Here is a 19485-nt window from a genome sequence, read left to right as displayed (position 1 = left end):
ACAGTAACTAAAACTGGAAGAATTATGGAAGAATATGGAAGAATTATGGAAGAATTGAAACAGGGAAGAGATTCTACCATAGGTTCCCCGTCCTGCCATTTTGTGGAACTGCTGCCAGGTTAGCGGTCCCTGCACATGCTGGATGTTCTCCCAGGTCCTGCCCGTGCGTTTCTTTTGGATGGCATCTTGGAGAAAGGGCTGCAGCGACAACAGCATGCGGACCACATCCTGGGAGGAGAGCATGCTGATGTCTAGCACTGCAAGAGAAAGGAAATGAAAAGGAACAAATTATACAGGGGGACTGGCATTCTCTTCTTCCCTGCCATCCTTCTGGACCTCAGTTATAGTCCATGACAAAAGACATTACTGGAGGTATTCTATTTTTAGTATATTCTAAAATGCTTGACTTACCAGTCAAAAGATATTATTTTATTATTACAAAGTAATTTATAATTTACCATGGGAAATAATAAAAGGAGAAATAGATCACTCTGTATCTAAGAGGTTAACTATAGAATTGTTTAGAAATAAAAAGATGGGTAGGCCTGAATTTAAAATCATACAGACCTGTTTCCAAGGTTGTTCATAGGGAAAGAGAGCTATAAAAGTTTCTTAATCATTATATTACTTTTATTTATAAATAGCAATGTTTTGAAAGTATGATCAGTGTGTGTTGGGGGGGACTTAAAAGCTCTTAAAAACTGTTAAAAATGCTCTTAATGTAAAATGTTTTCACAAAATACGAAGTGCACAGAGAGAAAGACAACTTTTCATGCAGGCAGAGGCATAAGAAAACATGGCAAAAGCTACGACAGGACTGAAAGTCATCTGTCCACAGAGGAAGGTGGGACTCATGGTTTCAGAAGAAATATTCATCCTACTGAGGAGGGGCCCTCAACACAGAACCTGAAAAACCTCTCAGACTCTATACAAAACTGTGCACACATGAACATATGCATATTATTTACCAGGGATAAAGGTCCATAAAGGCTCATCAAATTCTCAAAAAGATCTGAAGAAAGAGCTAATGATGTGTGAGGTGATCAGCTGCATACCTAAAGGCCCTTCCTTACTCTTTCTTTTCTAGCTGACCGGGAATGGGGCACAGATGGAAATCTAAGATTTATCTACCAACTAAACCTGAAACACAGGATGCTTAAGACATCTCTAGGTGTATCCCTAAACCAAACAAATTGCTAATCTAAATTTGCAGCCTCTTGGGAAAAACTGGGAGACATGGCAAGCCGCAGGCCACATTCCTGCACGAGCAGCATGCCGGAGCGAAGGCTTAGCGCCCCCTTCAGATGGCTCTCCTCACTCAGCTCTGCTGCCTGCCTGAGAAGGAAGCAGTGATCGACTTTATCTTCAAGCCTGGGCTGCTTTTTTCTTAAAGAAAAAAGTACTTCTTGGACCCATGGCTCTATCAGAAGTTGGAGAATGACACACAAAGAGAACCACCGCTTAGAGAAAAATAAAAGCAGTCATCATTCTTTGTGGCTACTCGTGTGCACACAGAAAAGAACGTGTGTACTGACAGACACAGCGAGGGCACTGCCGTTGGCAAATCTGGCTCCAGCATCATTCATTTATGTTATCTGTCTGGTACTATTAAGCTTGTGACTTTGGAACCCACACCTCCCCTGCAATAAAACTCTGCTCTTCTTCATATCCAAAGATGACAGGACTGATCCACCCACACACCGCTTTTCTGTCTGAAGGCTACTATCTGGCAAAAGGAACCACCCGAGATAACCACCCACATTTCTTTAGGGGAAAGACTGTACTTTCTTTAATTCATTTAATTGATAAATGCATCCAGCAGACATTAATTAGAGGCCTGCTAAGTACAACGCACTGTGCTCAAACCCAAGTGGTTACAGAAATGAGCATAACCCTTGAATACTTCCTTACAAGTCTCCACCTCCGAGAAGTCTCTTGATTTGGCTACTCAGAAAATGCCTACTCATCCCCTACTCCACTGATCTCTGTCCTCTGAACATACTTTCTCCTTCCAGATTTCCAACTGTATTTAAGAAGCTTATGTAACCTTTCCCCTACAGGCTGAGAGTTGTTCAGAACAGGGTCCACGTTTCATTCACGTAAGCAACTACTCCAGCCCAGCCTGTTCCCACCTCTCTACAGAAGCAGCTCCTCACCATGGTCAAAAGATATGTTTAATCCTCTTCTTAAAAGCTCAGCTACACTTTAATGCTTCTTGACCACTCACTCGTCTCTTTCTTGAAACTTGGTTACGTTGCAGAGTTCAGCGAAGCTCTGTCCCAAGCTCTCTTGTCGGTCTGGGTTTCCTCCTCCTTGGTGAGCTTTCTTCCTCCTCTGTGCCCTGGACTTGAGTATCTACAAGTCAACTACTCACTTTCCCCCGAGCTGCAGGCCTGGGAAGTCCCAAGAGTCTACCTGACATCTCTACCTGGGTATCTCAGAAGAGATCTTTAAGATTTCCCAATCTCAAGTTAGGAGCTTTCTCCCTGGACCTGGGCTTCTTCCAGTGCACTGATCTTTGAACGACATCACCATCTGTCCAGGTATACAAGTCACAAGCCCAGGTGTCTTCCTTACCACCTCGCTCTCTCAGACCCCTAAAATCCAACCCATTACCAAGTCCTGCAGTCCAACCACTTCCTCAACATCCCTTGAATGTTTCCACTCCTTTGCCATCTCCTTTGCTAAGAAACCAAGTTATTCTTTCTTATTTGAGCCGCTGCACTAACCCTCTCATCTTCCCACCATTCCTGCCATTTCCAAATCCACAGCCTGCACTGCAGTCGGAGCTTGTCTGTTTCTTAACTACACAAATCAGAGGGCAATGCCTCTTCATGAACCCATCATGTTAGGGCTCTTGGGATAAAGACCTCAGCCCCAACAGGTCTCAAACGGCTCTCGGGAATCTAGCCAGCTCCAAGCTCCCTTCAGTTCTTTCAAGATGTATTTATTTAAGGGGGGGGGCGGTGAGGAGCCAGGGAGGGAAAGTGGGGAAGAGGAGAGAATCTCAAGAAAATTCCCCACTGGGCGCAGAGCCTAACTTAGGGCTCAATCTCATGACCACGAGATTGAATCCTGAGCCAAAATCAAGAGTCAGATTCTTAACCAACTGAACCACCCAGGCACCATCCCACATTAAAAATAAAATAAAATAAAATAAAATAAAATAAAATAAAATAAAAGATTTATTTATTTGAGACAGAGAGTCCTTCAGCTCTTTGAAAGCCCCAAGCTCTGCGTAACTCTGGGCCTTCCTTCTTGCTGCTTTTTCTGCCTGGGACACAATTCCTTGCTCTCCACCTTCTTTAGCCAGTTATTCTGTACTTGGCCCAGAAATCTAATGTTTCTACTTCCTCAAGGAGTAGAAGAAGGCTGACCTACTGCTCTTCTAGGCTGAGCCCCAGCTTAGGAAGGCCCTCCCACCCCACACCGTCATCACTTATAACAGTTTCTAATTCTATGCTAATTTGTGTAATTATTTGATTAATCTGATGTCCATCTTCCAGAATAGATTAGAAAGTCCCTCAGAGAGGTGTCCTGTCTCTTTCAGTCACTTTACCCCCAGGGATGCATCACAGCATAGACAGTGAATGAATAAGGGAAGGGAACAGCAAGCTGCAGGGCTCACTTAGAGCTCAACATTACAGACATTTGTCAGCTGGAGCTTTTAATAATGGCAGTGACATGCCTCAGGAACCACAGCACAAAGCCAAGTGCAATCACTGTTACAAGACATGCAAAACACTGGAAAAGCAAAGGAAGGAGAAAATGCTCTGTAAATGGGTAGAAGGCTCCACAGGAGAAGTATTAGAGACAACCGAGTTAGAAGAATGGGTGGATTTAAATACACAAGGTGTGCCGACTACTTGTCTGTGTACTCGCAATGATGCTGATATGTAGCAGTCAGTTTGCCATGTGAACTGCCCACAGGAATCAATATGAGAGGAAGTTTTCACAAAATAATGAGTCTCCTCAAAAGGTGTTTCAGTATAAAACACTGCTCTATTCCTTAAATTTAGGAAGGCTGGCCACAGAGCTCTTACCTTTAGTTTTGTGTGTGTGTTTTAAGAGAAATGAAATTTAAAATTCTGTCCTTTATAATTTACCATCATACCAAGATAATTTTCAAAGTAAACGTGTATTCTGGGAAACCTACCGTTGCTATGAGGCCAAGAGTGCACAGTGGCACTTCTCACCAGAGCTTCATCCACTTTTCCACCAGTGGGATTATCCACATACTGTCGGCCCTGCTCCAAGGCATTAAAGCATTCCGTCCAGTAATCATTATTATCTGCTTGCACCCGGTCATAACTCCAGCTTACACAGGGAAGAGTCTGGCGACTGTTAGAGGAAATGTAGTCCAGGAAACTCAGTGAAGCAAAAGGTTGTGTATGTTGATTCTGGAGGAGGAGGAGAAGGCTTATAGGTGGCTCCTGGGACTTTCTGGCTCCCTCCATCTGAGGAAGGAAGGTAGTCTGACACATCATTAAACGCCTCTCCGCAGCCTGACCAATATCAGAATTCTTCCCAAAAATATCCAACTCATCTTCCAGGAAGAGTCCTGAATTGTAGCCAAGTTTGCGATTCATAATCGCACTAAACCCACAGGTACAGCGATACTGGTCCTCGTTGGAAGAATCAGGGATGTAAAGCCCAACGTCTGCCCCTTTGATGTTCATGTTGCAGGCACAGATGCAACAGCTGTCAAAGTTTCTGTCTTTAAAGATATTCATCACAGAATCTGAGAGAATCAAGGTGACGTAGAGACTGTGGGCTTCAGGAATTGGCTGCATCGTGGCAGGCTCTACAGAGTTAAGGGGCCGCGTGGTAGAGGGGGTAGAAGCTGGTGACCCCTGATCGGTGCTATCGTATTTAACCGACCCTTGACCACTGGCAGTGCCCCCACCTCTGGGAGTTCTTGGGGTCCTGGGGGTTCGTGGTGTGGGGACAGAGAAGCGAGGGGTTGCTGGAGATGGCAAAACTCCTGCTCCACTGTTGCTGGCTGGGGCAGCGCTGTTCAACGTCACTGGTGTGTTCATCTGTGGTGTATTCAGATAGTCCGGATCTGCTAGGCTCCCGACACTAGGCACGTTACTGCAACAGACAGTACCAAGTGAGAACAGGTGCATGTAACAGACATAATTACCCCACCTGGCCTGTGCATTTTTTTTAAAAAGATTTTATTTATTTATTTGACAGCCAGAGATCATAAGCAGGCTCCCCGCTAAGCAGAGTCTGATGAGAGGCTTGATCCCAGGACCCCGAGATCATGACCTAAGCCAAAGGCAGAGTTTTAACCCACTGAGCCACCCAGGTACCCCTGGCCTGTGCATTTCTTATCATTTATGCATGCTTTCGCTAGGTATATTCAATTTTTTCTCACAAAAAAAAAAAAAAGAAGATTCAAAGGAGTCAATAAAAGTGATGGGAAAGCAAGAAGCAAGGTATGAAGAATAATATACCATACACCAAGAATAATACATCATTTTCCTTCTACTTATTCCACATCAAAGCAATCTCCATCTTAATCTTTCAAGGGAACTTTACTGTTTTTACAAGAGAACATGGTGCTGGGTTTGGTCAATGTAACACATGAGTTCAGATGCTAAATTGACTAGAAAAGTATAGGATAAAATTTCCATCTAATCCGCAATTACATTTTTGTCACTTTTCAAAATTTAAAGTCTGCTGCTGTACTTATCCTCTGAGATCATAATCCATACATGATTCTAAAGCAGTTATAATCAAACAAATAGAACATTTGCCATTTTTCTAATTTTCAAAGCACAGTCCTATCTAGGCTTGCATTTTTATAGTACTGAATGACCATAAAGGAATCCAATTTAGGAAACCCACTGGCCAGTACTACACTACAATTAATACCAATATCACATATGTAGCTAGGAGGCCTTAGTATTAATTAGATGAATTGTGCAGTACACATACTGTATCATAGCTCTCAAACTTCTAACAGATTTCTGTGGGGTGGTGGGCAACTTTAGTTCATTTTTAATCTTCAATATGCTATGTATTACCTACAGCACAATTATTTTTAGTTCCCAGAGACTGATCACACACTGTGTTATCTATTTTTTCATAAGCAATGACTTCTTTTTAGAATAGTCACACAGAAAACAAAAACGGTTTCTACAATGTTCTGCTGTTTTATTATTGTAAAAGATTTTTTTATGTACATTCTTAGAAGTACATGTAAAAAAAGCAAATGAGACCATTCTCTCCCAATTAGAAGGTATCAAAAGAAAAGATTTCATGTACTGCCTAATATTTTTTGAAATCTATTAATACTGTACTTAAACTAATGTTCTTCCAATAAATAAATGACATATTCATTCACTTATAATGTGAAAGAAGAATGTCATAAAGTGATGGCTCTTCAAATAATTTTCTTGTGATTTTTAATTAGCTATGCCTAAAACACCAGCTTAAAAAATCCAAATCTAGCACTACAAAGAAACTAACTCTGAAGCACAGTGGTATCTTTGAGTGCAGATAAAAAATGACCTAGAAACCTTGATTAACAATCACTGCTATCTCAGAGACCAAAATAATGTGTAATAATGATCTTTACTCTATTTGGACTCCTTTCAAATTCTTCTGTTTGACAAAACCCTAAAATTATTATACAGTTCAGATCAGAAGAACAATGACTACTAACTGAAAACCTAAATAATTAAATTGCTCCCTAGGTAGTAAGAATGGTTTAACTTGTATAGTAACCTGATTTTTCCCATTCAGTAAAAATGAACTAAGTACCAACACTATACTCAATGCTGGACATTCAACAGTGAAAAAGGGGATGAGAAGGTAGCTCACAGCAAGTATGACAGGTGTCAAGCAAGTGAGCGTGCACGTTCTGAGTGTGACCAGGGTGCCAGGGGGATGGAGACCCCAGCAGAAGGAACTCACATAGTTTAGAACTGTGTTGTCCAATAGGGTTATCACTAGCCCTATGTGCTAAATTTAAATAAACTTAAATAAAACTATAAATTCATTTCAAGAGGTGCACAGCTACAAGCTCAGGGCAGGGGATGCCGTATTGGAAGGTGCTGATATAAAACACTTCCTTCATCAACAACAGCTCTTAACAGTGCCAACTGAGAATACCAAGGATCTCTGGGATGACAAAGGACAAATTTCATGTACCTAAACAATGATCTGAATTATTGATTATTTAAACTATCATACAGCAAAGGGCTGCCTGTCACTCTTTTGATGAGTCTGTGTGTATAAGAAATTCAACCGTCAGATGGGTTCCTTGTGCCGCTGCCCTGGATAAGAATGGGATGGCAATCCTTCTGGGTCCATGAGCCCTGCTGGACTAGACCAATCCCCCACTTACAGAAGCTCCAGCATGACTGGAGTACGGCAGTTGAAAACAAGCCCAGCGACCACCACAACATACGGAGGAGTAAACTAAAAAGGCAGAAATGGAGTCCTCTGACAGCACAGTTCTACCTTCCTAAGTCTGGGTTCTTTTATCCTACACTCTGTCACTGTTTTTCACATTCTGACCCTGACTTTACATACATACACATAAAGCCTGTTAAGACATTAAAGTTGGTTTCATCAAGATGGTTTTCTGTGATGTCACAAATACAGCCCACAGAGCTAGATCTGGAATTTGTCTTATCGGCTCCTAAAATGTAACTCTGCATTAACTACAAACATTTTTTAAAAGAAGATTTACATAAAAATGCAGATCACCAGTCTCCCACATTCCTGCCTGAACAATGCACTGTAACTGGACAGCACACAGTCCCTTTAAATGAGGCATACTCTTGGGCACCTGGGTGGCTCAGCTGGTTAAGCATCTGCCTTCAGCTCAGGTCAAGATCCTAGGGTCCTCAGATGGAGTCCTGCATCAGGCTCCCTGCTCCACAGGGAATCGGCTTCTCCCTCTGTGTCCCCACTCCCCATCTCTCATGAAGAAATAAAATTTTAAAGAAATAATAAATAAATGAGGCATATTCTTAAGAGTTCCAACAAAGACGCTGCTCTCTCCTACTGCCCCTCAGGATGACACTGACCATCAGTGATGCCAAGACTTTTGCTTTACCCAACACAGGTCATCCATACATTGTTTACCTGGTCCTGACAGAAATTTGAGTTTATGGCCTTTTATTTTAAAGCATTTGTTTTTTCAAGAAATTATTAATCACAGGGGAAACGGAATCTACACTGTTGACAGACTACTGTTTTTTGACAGAGTGAAATGTGCTCAAGCTACAATATACACCCCTTTTCCTTCCTCCGTGTCATACCAGCCCTGTTGCTGCTTTCTTATATGACATGGGTCAGCGTCAGAGAAAGTGTGTAACACTTCATTTTAAAGTGCTTGAAGTAAGCACTTTTGGAATCACCAATTTGTATATATCAAATACTTACCACCATTATCCAAATAGTATTACCAACTCCAATCTAGTGTTTGACTCTGCGGTCGACATGGATCTGATACTGAATGAGCATGCACACCACGGTCCTCTACCCAAATAACCTTAATTTATCCATGTACATAACATTTAGTTAGAAAATACGCACATTTTCAACACAAAATAATGTGCACAAAAACATGAATGGCCAAAAAAGGGAAGTTTCAAATGATATGCTGATGTCATCATTTTAAGTAAATACTTCGTTAAGATCAAAACCACATTTCATAGGGCGAGTAACATAACACAATCCCTGCACATACTTGTAGCCATCTCGATTGAAAATGGCTGCGGGTGGCATGGGCAGCTGTTCGATTTTAGGAGGGATCGCCCATGAAGGCCGAAACAGACAGGCATCAGGTATCTTCAGAGGTAGCAGGCACTGGCTCGGCAACATCTTCAGCGGAGCAAACGTGGAGGACCCCACGAAAGGCTGGAAGGTGGGAGCTTTGTGCACATATGAGAAGTCCTGGGACAACAAAGGGGGGGGGGCAGTGATAATGCCAGTGAACAACTTAGGACACACCACAACAATAACAAAAATGACTGCAAGTCAGTATTTTTCTCATCTAATCAGCAGAAAATGCTAATACCAACATTTTAAATTAATCAAGACACTATAATTAAAATACCAAGCAAGGTACGTCATGATCCAATTCAGAGGATTGTTAGAAACTTAGGTATATGTGGCATATAGATAATATTATTTTGAGGAAAATGTATATGAATCTGCTTGAAAACCACCCTGGCTCGATAAAATTCATATACTGGCAATTACCTTTACTTCCTCTGGTTTAGGACTTCCTAATCCATCTTCTACTTCCATTTTGAATTCAGTGAGCTGTGTTGAAACCATACTGACCATAGGGCTCTCCATCATGCCTAATGCTGTCACTGTCTCTGAACTGATTCCATCTTTATAATTCATTACAGGAGAAAATGCAGGGTGCTGTTCCAAGGAAGGAGGAGTGGGGAACATCCTTTGTAAGTCTGCAACTGCTAAAAGAGAAGAGAAGAGGAGAGAAAAGAAGAGAAGAGAAGAACAGACAACAATATTTATTTTAACAGGTAGGATTCCAAAAAAAATCCCAGTTCGTAGGCAGGCACCCTACCTGTCATTAGAAATAATGCTAACTGAATGGTTGTATCAGCTACACAACAGAATATTAATAATGGAAGTCTCTAAGAAGGCCATCAGCAGAAAATTATCCTTTTCTGGAACTTTACCACTATCCCCTTGATGCTTTATGATTTGGCTTCACATTAATTAAGTGAACGAAGTCTACGTAATACATTTTTCTTCTAACAAATGATTGCCTGAAGAGTATAAGAAGACGAAAATAAGTAGAAGCTGGAAGAAATTAGATGGAATAACTTTATTAATATAGTTCTATCTCTGCTTACAAATATTTCAGAATTACATAAAAACGTGCTATAGTAAATTTTACATGGAAAATTCACCAGGTAGTTTTACCACAGAAAATAAAAATTGATTAGAGCTAGAATGGTGGTTTAGATGTAGTAGGATTACTTAGCTAGTTTGAAAAATCTACCACATTCACTGCTCTTCGGGGAAATGATTCTGTATTGACATTAAATGCTATCCATATTTATATTAAAATGAAACTTCACTGTTAGGTTTAATAAACCTACCTTGAACCAAAAGACAATTTATTAAAAATCCAGCTAGTAAAAAAGGTATCATTTAAGAAATAGTTAAAACAGGGATCCTCAATCTTTTTTTAAAAAACATCTTAATATACGTGAGGTTAGCCATCATCATTAGCAGGGGCTCATTAAGGTAGGGATTCTGCAAAGTAGGAGCAGATGTAATGCAATCAAGTTGTGCTTGCAAAATTTGGCCACAAGGGGGAGTCCTGTACAGCAAATTTATTTACAAATTTAGAGCCTCGAGTTTAAGTCAGTCAGTGTTCTGCAATGGTATCTGATGTGCCATTTTCCAATCATATTGTTCTTTCTAGCAACGTCAGCATTTAAAGAGGCAAACAGTAACCACTGGCTAGGCTAAGATACGACCTGTAGCTCTGAATCACAAATGAAGAAAGAATAACCGCACTACACTCTGCCCTGGGCTAGCGTCTGAGGCAGAGCCCTGTAAAGCAGCAGCACCCAGAGCAGTTCCACAGCACAGCGCTGCTACAGCCCGGTCAGGTCATTTCCTCCCTGGGGGCCTCGGACCCTTCATCTAAATGGCTGGACTAGATGTGTGATTCTCACCAGGCTTACTTTCTTTCCTTTGTTTATGGGAGGATGGGGAAGCTTCTGCCATATGGAGGCAGAAAAAAAAAGGTGAGAACCTCTGCATGAGATGATCTTTAAAACACATTTCCTAGTTAAACAATTATATAATCCTGAATAATTTACCTTCTCTTGGCCTCCAGTGCTTATCTGTTACAACAAGGGACGGAACAGGCCAACAAACAGGATCTCAGATACCAACTTTCCCTCTCATTAGAGAAGCTCCACTTCCATTTATTTCCTACAGTAGGATTCTGTATAAGACTTCATTAGACAAATGGTGCCTGCTGCCACCAAGAAAAAAAGAAAGAGAAAAAGAAAAAGGGGGGGAGGGAAGAAAAAAACCAACTCCCCCGCCAAGTAGATCTTCAAGGTACCTTCTTCCTAGGACAGTATTCTACCGTTAAGGAATGGAACAATTCCTAGAACTAGGGATATAAGCCAAGCCAGAAACTCCCAGAGAACCAGTGGAGTCTGAGGAGGAAAAACGGGTCTTAAAATGTATTAGCAGTGAGATCAATAAGTTCTTTAAAACAAGAGTGAAGACTGTAATACTGAGTTAGGTTCCACTTGAAATATATACATCACCTTTATCTTTCAGTCCCTACTCCTTTTCCCAAGCCAAAGACCAGCTCTGGGTCAATTTTAATATAAAATTAATGTTTAAGTGTAACATTTAAAATCCTAAGTCTTCCTCATAAAATCTTCAAAATCCTACTATAGTTTTTAATCATCAAGTTACTTGGAAAATAAACTGTACAAATTCTCTTTGTGTTAAAGTATTCTGGCTATGGTGTAAAATTTTACCAAAAATTATTTTTATTGGGCGCCTGGGTGGCTCAGTGGGTTAAGCCGCTGCCTTCGGCTCAGGTCATGATCTCAGGGTCCTGGGATCGAGTCCCGCATGGGGCTCTCTGCTCAGCAGGGAGCCTGCTTCCTCCTCTCTCTCTGCCTGCCTCTCTGCCTACTTGTGATCTCTCTCTGTCAAATAAAAAAAAAAATCTTTAAAAAAAAATTACTTTTATTAAATTAGCTACCAAATTTTGTCAAAGAAATCTAATAAAGGCGTTTCTCACTTGTAATAAAGACATTTCTCATTCTCAAATTCTTTGATGCTAACACAGTTGTATATCTCAATTTTCTTTTTTTTTTTAATAAACATTTCTCTTTTTTTAAGATTTTATTTACTTATTTGACACAGAGAGAGATCACAAGTCGGGAGAGAGGCAGTGGGGGTGGGGAGAGCAGGTTCCCTGCTGAGCAGAGAGCCCGATTCGGGGCTCAATCCCAGGACCCTGAGATCATGACCTGAGCTGAAGGCAGAGGCTTAACCCACTGAGCCACCCAGGTGCCCATGTGTATCTCAATTTCAACACCTCAGCCTGGTATTATTTATCAAAAGTAAAAGAGAACACACAAAAAATTACGGAAAAGAAGATTCCACCTGCCAGAAATTCACTTTATAAAGTGGCTTTCACTATTCTTATTAGCAGATAGTTGGTTTTTTGTTTTTTGGGGTTTTTTTTGTAAGAGTTTATTTTTAAGTAATCTCTACACCCAACCTGGGGCTAGAACTCATACCCTAAGACCAAGAGTTGCATGTTCCACTGGCTCAGCCAGTCAAGCACCCCATTATCAGATATTCTTTTTTTTTAAATATTTTTTATTTATTTGACAGAGAGAAATCACAACTAGGCAGAGAGGCAGGCAGAGAGAAGGGAGGAAGCACGCTCCCTGCACAGCAGAGAGCCCGATGAGGGGCTTGATCCCAGAACCCTGGGACCATGACCTGAGCCGAAGGCAGAGGCCCCAACTCACTGAGCCACCCAGGCACTCCCCCCATTATCAGATATTCTTAAGAAAGACTCTTAACCTTGCTAGCTTCAAGTTCCTCATCTGCAAAATGGTAGTAATATCTACTTCATATTTTTTGTGCACATTAAATAAGATACACATAGAAGAGAACACTTCACCACGTAACATCTAAACGTTCAGTAAGTGGTGAAGTCAATAACAATTAGCCCAACCTCCCCATTTTTGACTAGGCCAAAGATGAAAATGCTGTTAAGTTACAAGCAATTTCTGAGAAAGATACAACCTTAAACAGGTATTAAGATAAAAGAAGGAATTGGAGTCAAAGAAAAAAGACAGAAGCCCAGAGAAACATTCTGGTCCCCCAAAATAGAAAACCATGTCTTGCTTGTTCGATTTTCTTCTTAAAAATGCTAAAGTAAGGGAGAGAACAGCTACCAGCATGGGCTGGAGTTGAGGTATATTATTGTATGTATTATTCTCACACAATACTACCTTAACACAGACTTGATGCCAAATTAAACCTAGTTATTACTGTATGTTGCTTTCTTCACTAAAACTACATACACAAATGAATAATTATGGACCTAGTCTCTCAAACACAGTATCCACTAGCCACATATGGCTATAGGGCACTCAAGCCAAGGGTTGTCCAAACGGAGATGTGCTGCATGCATAAAATTATACACCAGATGCCAAAGAGTTAGTACAACAAAAAAAAAAGAACGCAAAATACCTCATTATTTTCTACATTGATTACATGTAAAAATGACACTACTGGTTATATTAAGTAAATATATTATTTAAATTAATTTTACATGGTTCTTCAATTCCTTTAATGTAACTACTAGAAAATTTAAGATTGTTTGCGTATTTCTATTAAATTGGACAGTGTTATTCTAGACACTAAATTTTATAATATGTCAGTCTCTCTGCCTCAATGTACAATAAAGCTCTTGCAGAGATGAGAACTTCTTGCCATGCTATTTCATGGTCATGCCTGGGGGAGGGGAATACTGTGTGTATGTCCATTTACACACACATACACACATTTACTCTGTATACTTCGTGCACAATGAAAGATCCTCTTCACGCTTCTATATCTGTACTTTCCTAATGCTTATACTTTTGCTGTATTTCAAATTAATTAATTTTTATAGCCTGTACTTTATCATAAAATTTTGATTAACTTCTTTTTGAAACAATTATTTTCAAAATAAAAATGAGCAAAAGAAGAGAGTACACCGTATACTTTCCTGGCCAATGATACTAACTAGCAGGATAGTTTGTGAGTGCAATATTGTGAGTCCAATGATCTTGGACAAGTTATCAGACATTTTAACATTTAACATCACAACGTATCACTTCATGTCAAAAAGGGCAGAGGATTAACTGGCCCAATACAAGGAAAAGAATTCATTCATCTGACCTATTCATATGTATCTGCTTTAATATTGTCTCTTTTAATCTGTGAATTCCATATTTGCAAAATTCTGCAGTGCAGAGTAATAAAAAAAGAAAAATGTTTAATTAAAAAAACTACAGCAACTGGCTGGCTACCATTATTCATTTTCATACATGTCATGCTTGAGAAAGCGTTGCATATTTTAAAAAGCTATGGATCTACTAAAGCTGTCAAAATCCAATCTCTGTATACTTCACACTTCTACATTTGAGTAAATCAGCACACATTTATAGGTTCATAAAACTTTTTGACTCATCCCTATGACACAGTGGTTTTTCCCCTCAATTTGCTCTCATTACTAGCTGAAATTAATGAGAAGGTATTAAAGAATGATTTGCAATGGAATTATGTTTCTGCTTCAGAGTACCCATGTAAGCTACCCTGTCTTTCTCTTGAACAATACTGTAGTTTCCTAGGGTGAAGAGTAACTTTAAAAAAAAAAAACAAAAGGAAGTTTCTCTTCTTGTCATCATAGACAATTAACTATTTTACCTCAAAAGGAAACACAAAAACTTCAGTATGAATTAGAAAAAGGACCATGAAGAAACAAATATTCCTCATCCTTAGGTAAATTGAATTTTTTGAAACATCTCACACAAGCTCTTATACCGGAATATCACTCTAAAAATCACTGTGTAACATTTATCCTACTAGGAAAAGGCTATTAAAGAAACAAACAAAAAACAAATTTTTCCACATTCTAAAGCATAAGAGTTAATTCGTAATTTGAAAACAAAAGCAAAAGCAATTTAAACTAAGATGGTCTCTTAGCTGTCTGCCCCATCTTAGGAATTCCAACTTATATAAGGTTTTTTTTTGTTTTGTTTTGTTTTGTTTTGTTTTTTAAATTCACAGTTAACTTTCTTTAAAACAAAAAGGGGGGGGGAGGGACAGAGGGGAACCTCAGATAAGGCAGCACTGAGTATGAGAACATTTTGTGTAAGTTATAAATAGTAAACCAAAGCTCCATTTCCTTTTCTTACTTGGTGGATAAGGAACAGCAGCTCTTCCATCCTTCCCAAGAGGCCGGTCTTCTGCCCCAACAGTAGGAATTTTTGATGAACGCAGTGCAGGTGACACAGCCTAAGAAAAGATTATTATTGAAAAAGGGCAACACACGTGTATCTAAGTAGGGCAGTAGTCGACTATTTAACATATGCCTACTGATATTTTGGAATAAAGGTGCTTCCTTACACAGTGTTTACAAGTGAACTTCTAGAAATACTCACAGACTGTGAAGCCAAGACAGCTACAAGCGTATCCAGAATGAAAACCAGAGTGACCGAGTCTTGTCTGCATGGATCTGCTAAGGGCAGACTGTACCATCAAAGCACAACTTAGAGTCCTTAAGCAAATCTTCCTCCCAGGTCATTAGAGAAGTGGTTTTAGGGACACAATAATTAAATTAGGGTGGTGTCTCCAAGGAGTAATTGGCTATCAGTCTGGCTTTCCTTCTGTTTGGAAGCAGGCAGTTAAAAGAGGTGACCTCAAGCCCTCCCGAAGCATGATACTTCTATTTTTCACCACAAAAAAGCCATGTATCTTCTGCTCTTACTTCCACAGTTACCATTCATCTTCATAAAAAATAACCTTATCACATAAAATTATTGAAATATGCAGAGAGGGCTTTTCTTTGAGTTGTTACTCAAAATAAATGAAGTCCTTTAATAGGCAAGATTATCTTTAAGAACTCAAATGAATAAGTGGCAAGATGAAACAAAGCAAAAAATATTCTCACAAATAGAAGGCCTTTTACGTATGTATACTTATTCAATGTCACAGGGTTGAAGTGTAAAATTAAATTCAAAGACATTTGAGATGAAAACTTGGACAACGGTCTCACAACACCAGTTATCAGTAAGATGAATTAGCAAAAACAATTCTAAGGTAAGTGTTTCTCTTGATTAAATGTCAGACTAGAAATCAGAGTAAAGCAGAAACAATCATTTCAGAGAAATGTAAATTAGATTAAAAATGTCCAACCCTCCTTCACATATTAACATTACTAAGAATATATTCAAAAACCAAAGTAAACATACCCTCATTTAGTTCCACAGTAATACATAATTTATACAGAGATAAGTACAAGGGCTCTGAGCGCCAGTACAATCACTGGGGATGACGGCTGGGAACAGTCCCAGCTGCCCCACAATGCTTGCTTTGCCCTCTTTCTTATTCCTCCCTTTCTACTTCTTTTTGATTCCGTGTCTTTTTATGTTTTGTCCTACCATCCCCACCAAAGCAGCTAACCAAACCCTAAGGATCATTAAAACCAATCCTACAAAACACCTGACGTTTAGGGAGATAGTCAAGTTCAAAAAGGCTCTCAGATGCCTGGATCAACGCTAAAGAAACATGTCATTTTTTTTTTTTAAAAGATTTTATTTATTTATTTGACAGAGAGAAATCACAAGTAGATGGAGAGGCAGGCAGAGAGAGAGAGAGGGAAGCAGGCTCCCTGCTGAGCAGAGAGCCCGGGCCTCGATCCCAGGACCCTGAGATCATGACCTGAGCCGAAGGCAGCGGCTTAACCCACTGAGCCACCCAGGCGCCCGAAACATGTCATTTCTTGTACTGCAGTTTTTCTCACTGTCATGTCCTTTTCCTTCATGCAGCCACTGCCTGAATTTTCATCCCTGTGTTTTAATCCAATAAAAGTTACCAAACAGTACTCCTGCTTTCTGTGTATGAGGCTGGTGAAAACCAGCACTCGCTTCTACCAAGTCAGTTCCACACTCAGCAGCCTTCGCAGAGGGACACGTTATAGGCAGAGTTCGAAGTTCAAAGCCATAAGAGTGGTCAAAAACCTTCCTAACCCTGTCTTTACCCACTACTCAGAGAGCAGACCAATGGTCTGTTCCCCATCCTTCCAACCCTCAGCTGGTTCATTCTCTTGCTTAACCAAGGCTCATTCCCGGCTCAAACTAATGCCTCTCCCCCGCCTCTCACTAACCCTCTTTCCACCTCTGAAGTCAAATCTTTTCTTGGAGGCCATTATGATTTCATCATCTTCTAAGTACTTAACATTGGTATAATGGCGTATAATATCTGTTAATGAGATACATTTTTATTTTAAAGTGAGAACAGGCTTTAGAATTCTGATTCCTACTTAACCTTTAAGCGTTAACTTAAACACTGCTCGCCTGTCACTTTGTACTTGAACGTCCAGCATCTTTAGACGCAGGTCAAGTTACTGCACTCACAGTACTAAGTGCACATGGGTGTATACATTTTTATATATTTTTAAGTACATTTGTAACTTTCTTTATATGCACTTCTCTGGAGGTCTATGAGTACCTTAAGTGTCAGGGCAGGATAATAATACCTGTAACCTCAGGTACACATCACAGGAAGTGACCATCAAATGAGTAACAAATACATGGGAAGTGGACAAAAGGGAAGGAAAGTAAGTACATAAGTGAAAGAAAAATAAACTAATAAACTTATTTCCTTGAAGAGAGGGCCTATCTTACTCATTTTTTGGTCCCCTAAATGTTAACAGGTACTTCTTTTTGCCTAAAAGTACAGAGCTGGTTAGGAGGACCGGGACATAAATTTCCTGATTCAGAGGAGCTCAGCTGTTCTTCTAAGAATTATCATTCTTATCTGTCACTTTAACCACATCATGTCTTAAATTATTTAACTTGTATGTACACAAGTCTTTTCCCCTACTATAGTGCCACAACCCTAAAAAGTACAGATCATACTTGTTTATCTCTCAAAATGTAGACTAAGTTCTTACTGATGACATGAATAAAAAGTTACGGGGGCATTATCTTTATAATCAGAGCTAAAGGGACTACATAACATACTTCTACTAGTCTCACGATATTTAGAAGGATTTAAAAACTGAATGGGAAAGATTTTAATATTTACAACAGGAATAAACTAATAAAAGAAGACATCAACAAAGGGAAACCAAGGGGCATTAGAGACTACAGTGACAACTTTTAGAATCCTTTCAAAGTATACAAACATTTCTGCAGAACATTCTAAACCTGAAATAAGGGGCCCCAAAACTCAGTAGACGAAACAGTAAGGAAATACTCCAACAGTGACCCAAGTTCTCCCACGTAAGGAGATTTCTGTTTCGGTAGCTATGGCAGACTCACCCCAAGTTCGTCATCATCAGAATTATCAAAGATGTTGTCTAAGTCATGCAGGGAAGGTGCCAAATCTGTCACCTGTGTAAGGCTACTGGAGCCAGCTCTGCCAGCAGCATTATCCTGCCGGACATCTGCGAGAAAGGAGGCAAAGATGCAGAATAAGTGACTTCATCCATAGAGAAGGAGTGAGAAAAGGGAATGGATCTCAATGCGCAAGACCTGCCTGTGAATTTTTCCCCTAGGTTTTGAGTTAAATTTAGAGACAATTATTTCCAAATATGTTTATCAGTTTTGAAAGTAACTGAAAAACAAACTATGAAAAATTAAAAGATGGGATCAAATTACTGCTATTACAGTAAAATATAATTATAAATCGAGAAGCATCTCCCTTGCATTTTACTTTAGCAACAATCCAAGTGAGGCAAATAATCATTGTACACACCTGTTTTAGTAGCAGAACTGAAAATAGACATGGCATTTTTCCCATCAGGCACCGGCGTGGAATGACCTGGTGTAGTGACATCCTTGGTACCAAATCCATCCTCTGACTGTATAATAAATTCAGCCAAACAAAACACATGAACACCAACCCAAAGTGTGGAATATGAGGGAGAACACAAAGAATTAGAGGGTAGAATGGAACTTATTATGAGCACAAGTATGATAAACCATGGTCTATGCAACCAAGGGAAATAAAAGATATGTCCTTTTCCTTGAATTTAAACAGAACCCAAAACTCCCACACTGTCCCTCCAATCCTATGGAGTATTCTGAGTCAATCTGGATGTTATACCTAACCAGTACTGGTGGCATTTGATTACAGACCTGCCACGGTGTTAAAAGCTGCCTTTAATAACATCATAGATACTGAATTATGGTTCGAGCTTTCTGGATCTAGATAGATCTCTACAAAGGAATCTCTGAAGCATTCTCCTGAACTGTACAGGCCTCTTTTAATTGTCTTATTTCCTCTATTCTTAAGAATACCTCTTTAAATGGCCCAGTATTTTGGAATGTTTTAAAATTTGAGACTAAAGACAGCACACACCCCCAGTACTCACTTTTATGACAATGAAACCACTAAAATTGATACTGACATAATTTAGGAGTAGTGTTGATAATAATTCAGATAGATATATAGGTAAAGCGCTTGGTACAGTAACCACATTAAGCGCTAAATAACCAATAGATATTGTTATCAACATTTTTTTCCCTTACATTTTGGATATTTTGAATAATAATTAAAAAGAAATAAGCAGGGAGCATAGGCCAACAAGAATTAGCATATGAGAGGAAACATGCACTGTAAGCTATAGCCTGGAAAATATGAGGCTTCATTTATGTTCAGCTGACTTTTAAACAAAGGTGAGCCATGACATAAAAAGGAACAATA

General features: G+C 39.6%; 1 protein-coding gene across 2 annotated transcripts in view; it reads right to left on the bottom strand.

Annotated features, from left to right (window-relative positions):
• MED13L (mediator complex subunit 13L) overlaps positions 1-19485 on the bottom strand; it is a 289872-nt gene that overhangs the window by 27555 nt on the left and 242832 nt on the right. Inside the window, exons 12-18 of one of the 2 annotated variants that reach the window (XM_032309204.1) lie at positions 18535-18640; positions 18099-18223; positions 14970-15069; positions 9229-9449; positions 8714-8919; positions 4157-5094; positions 78-257 (exon numbers count right to left, since the gene is read on the bottom strand). In XM_032309204.1, the coding sequence (XP_032165095.1) occupies positions 78-257; positions 4157-5094; positions 8714-8919; positions 9229-9449; positions 14970-15069; positions 18099-18223; positions 18535-18640 (1876 nt within the window). The remainder of the gene's footprint in view (positions 1-77; positions 258-4156; positions 5095-8713; positions 8920-9228; positions 9450-14969; positions 15070-18098; positions 18224-18534; positions 18641-19485) is intronic. The other variant, XM_032309206.1, reaches the window with a different exon arrangement.

Source organism: Mustela erminea, chromosome 13 (assembly GCF_009829155.1).
Source record: "Mustela erminea isolate mMusErm1 chromosome 13, mMusErm1.Pri, whole genome shotgun sequence".
Lineage (NCBI taxonomy): Eukaryota > Metazoa > Chordata > Mammalia > Carnivora > Mustelidae > Mustela > Mustela erminea.
The sequence above is the reverse complement of the archived record's forward strand: the minus strand, read 5'-3'. Positions and strand labels throughout refer to the sequence as shown.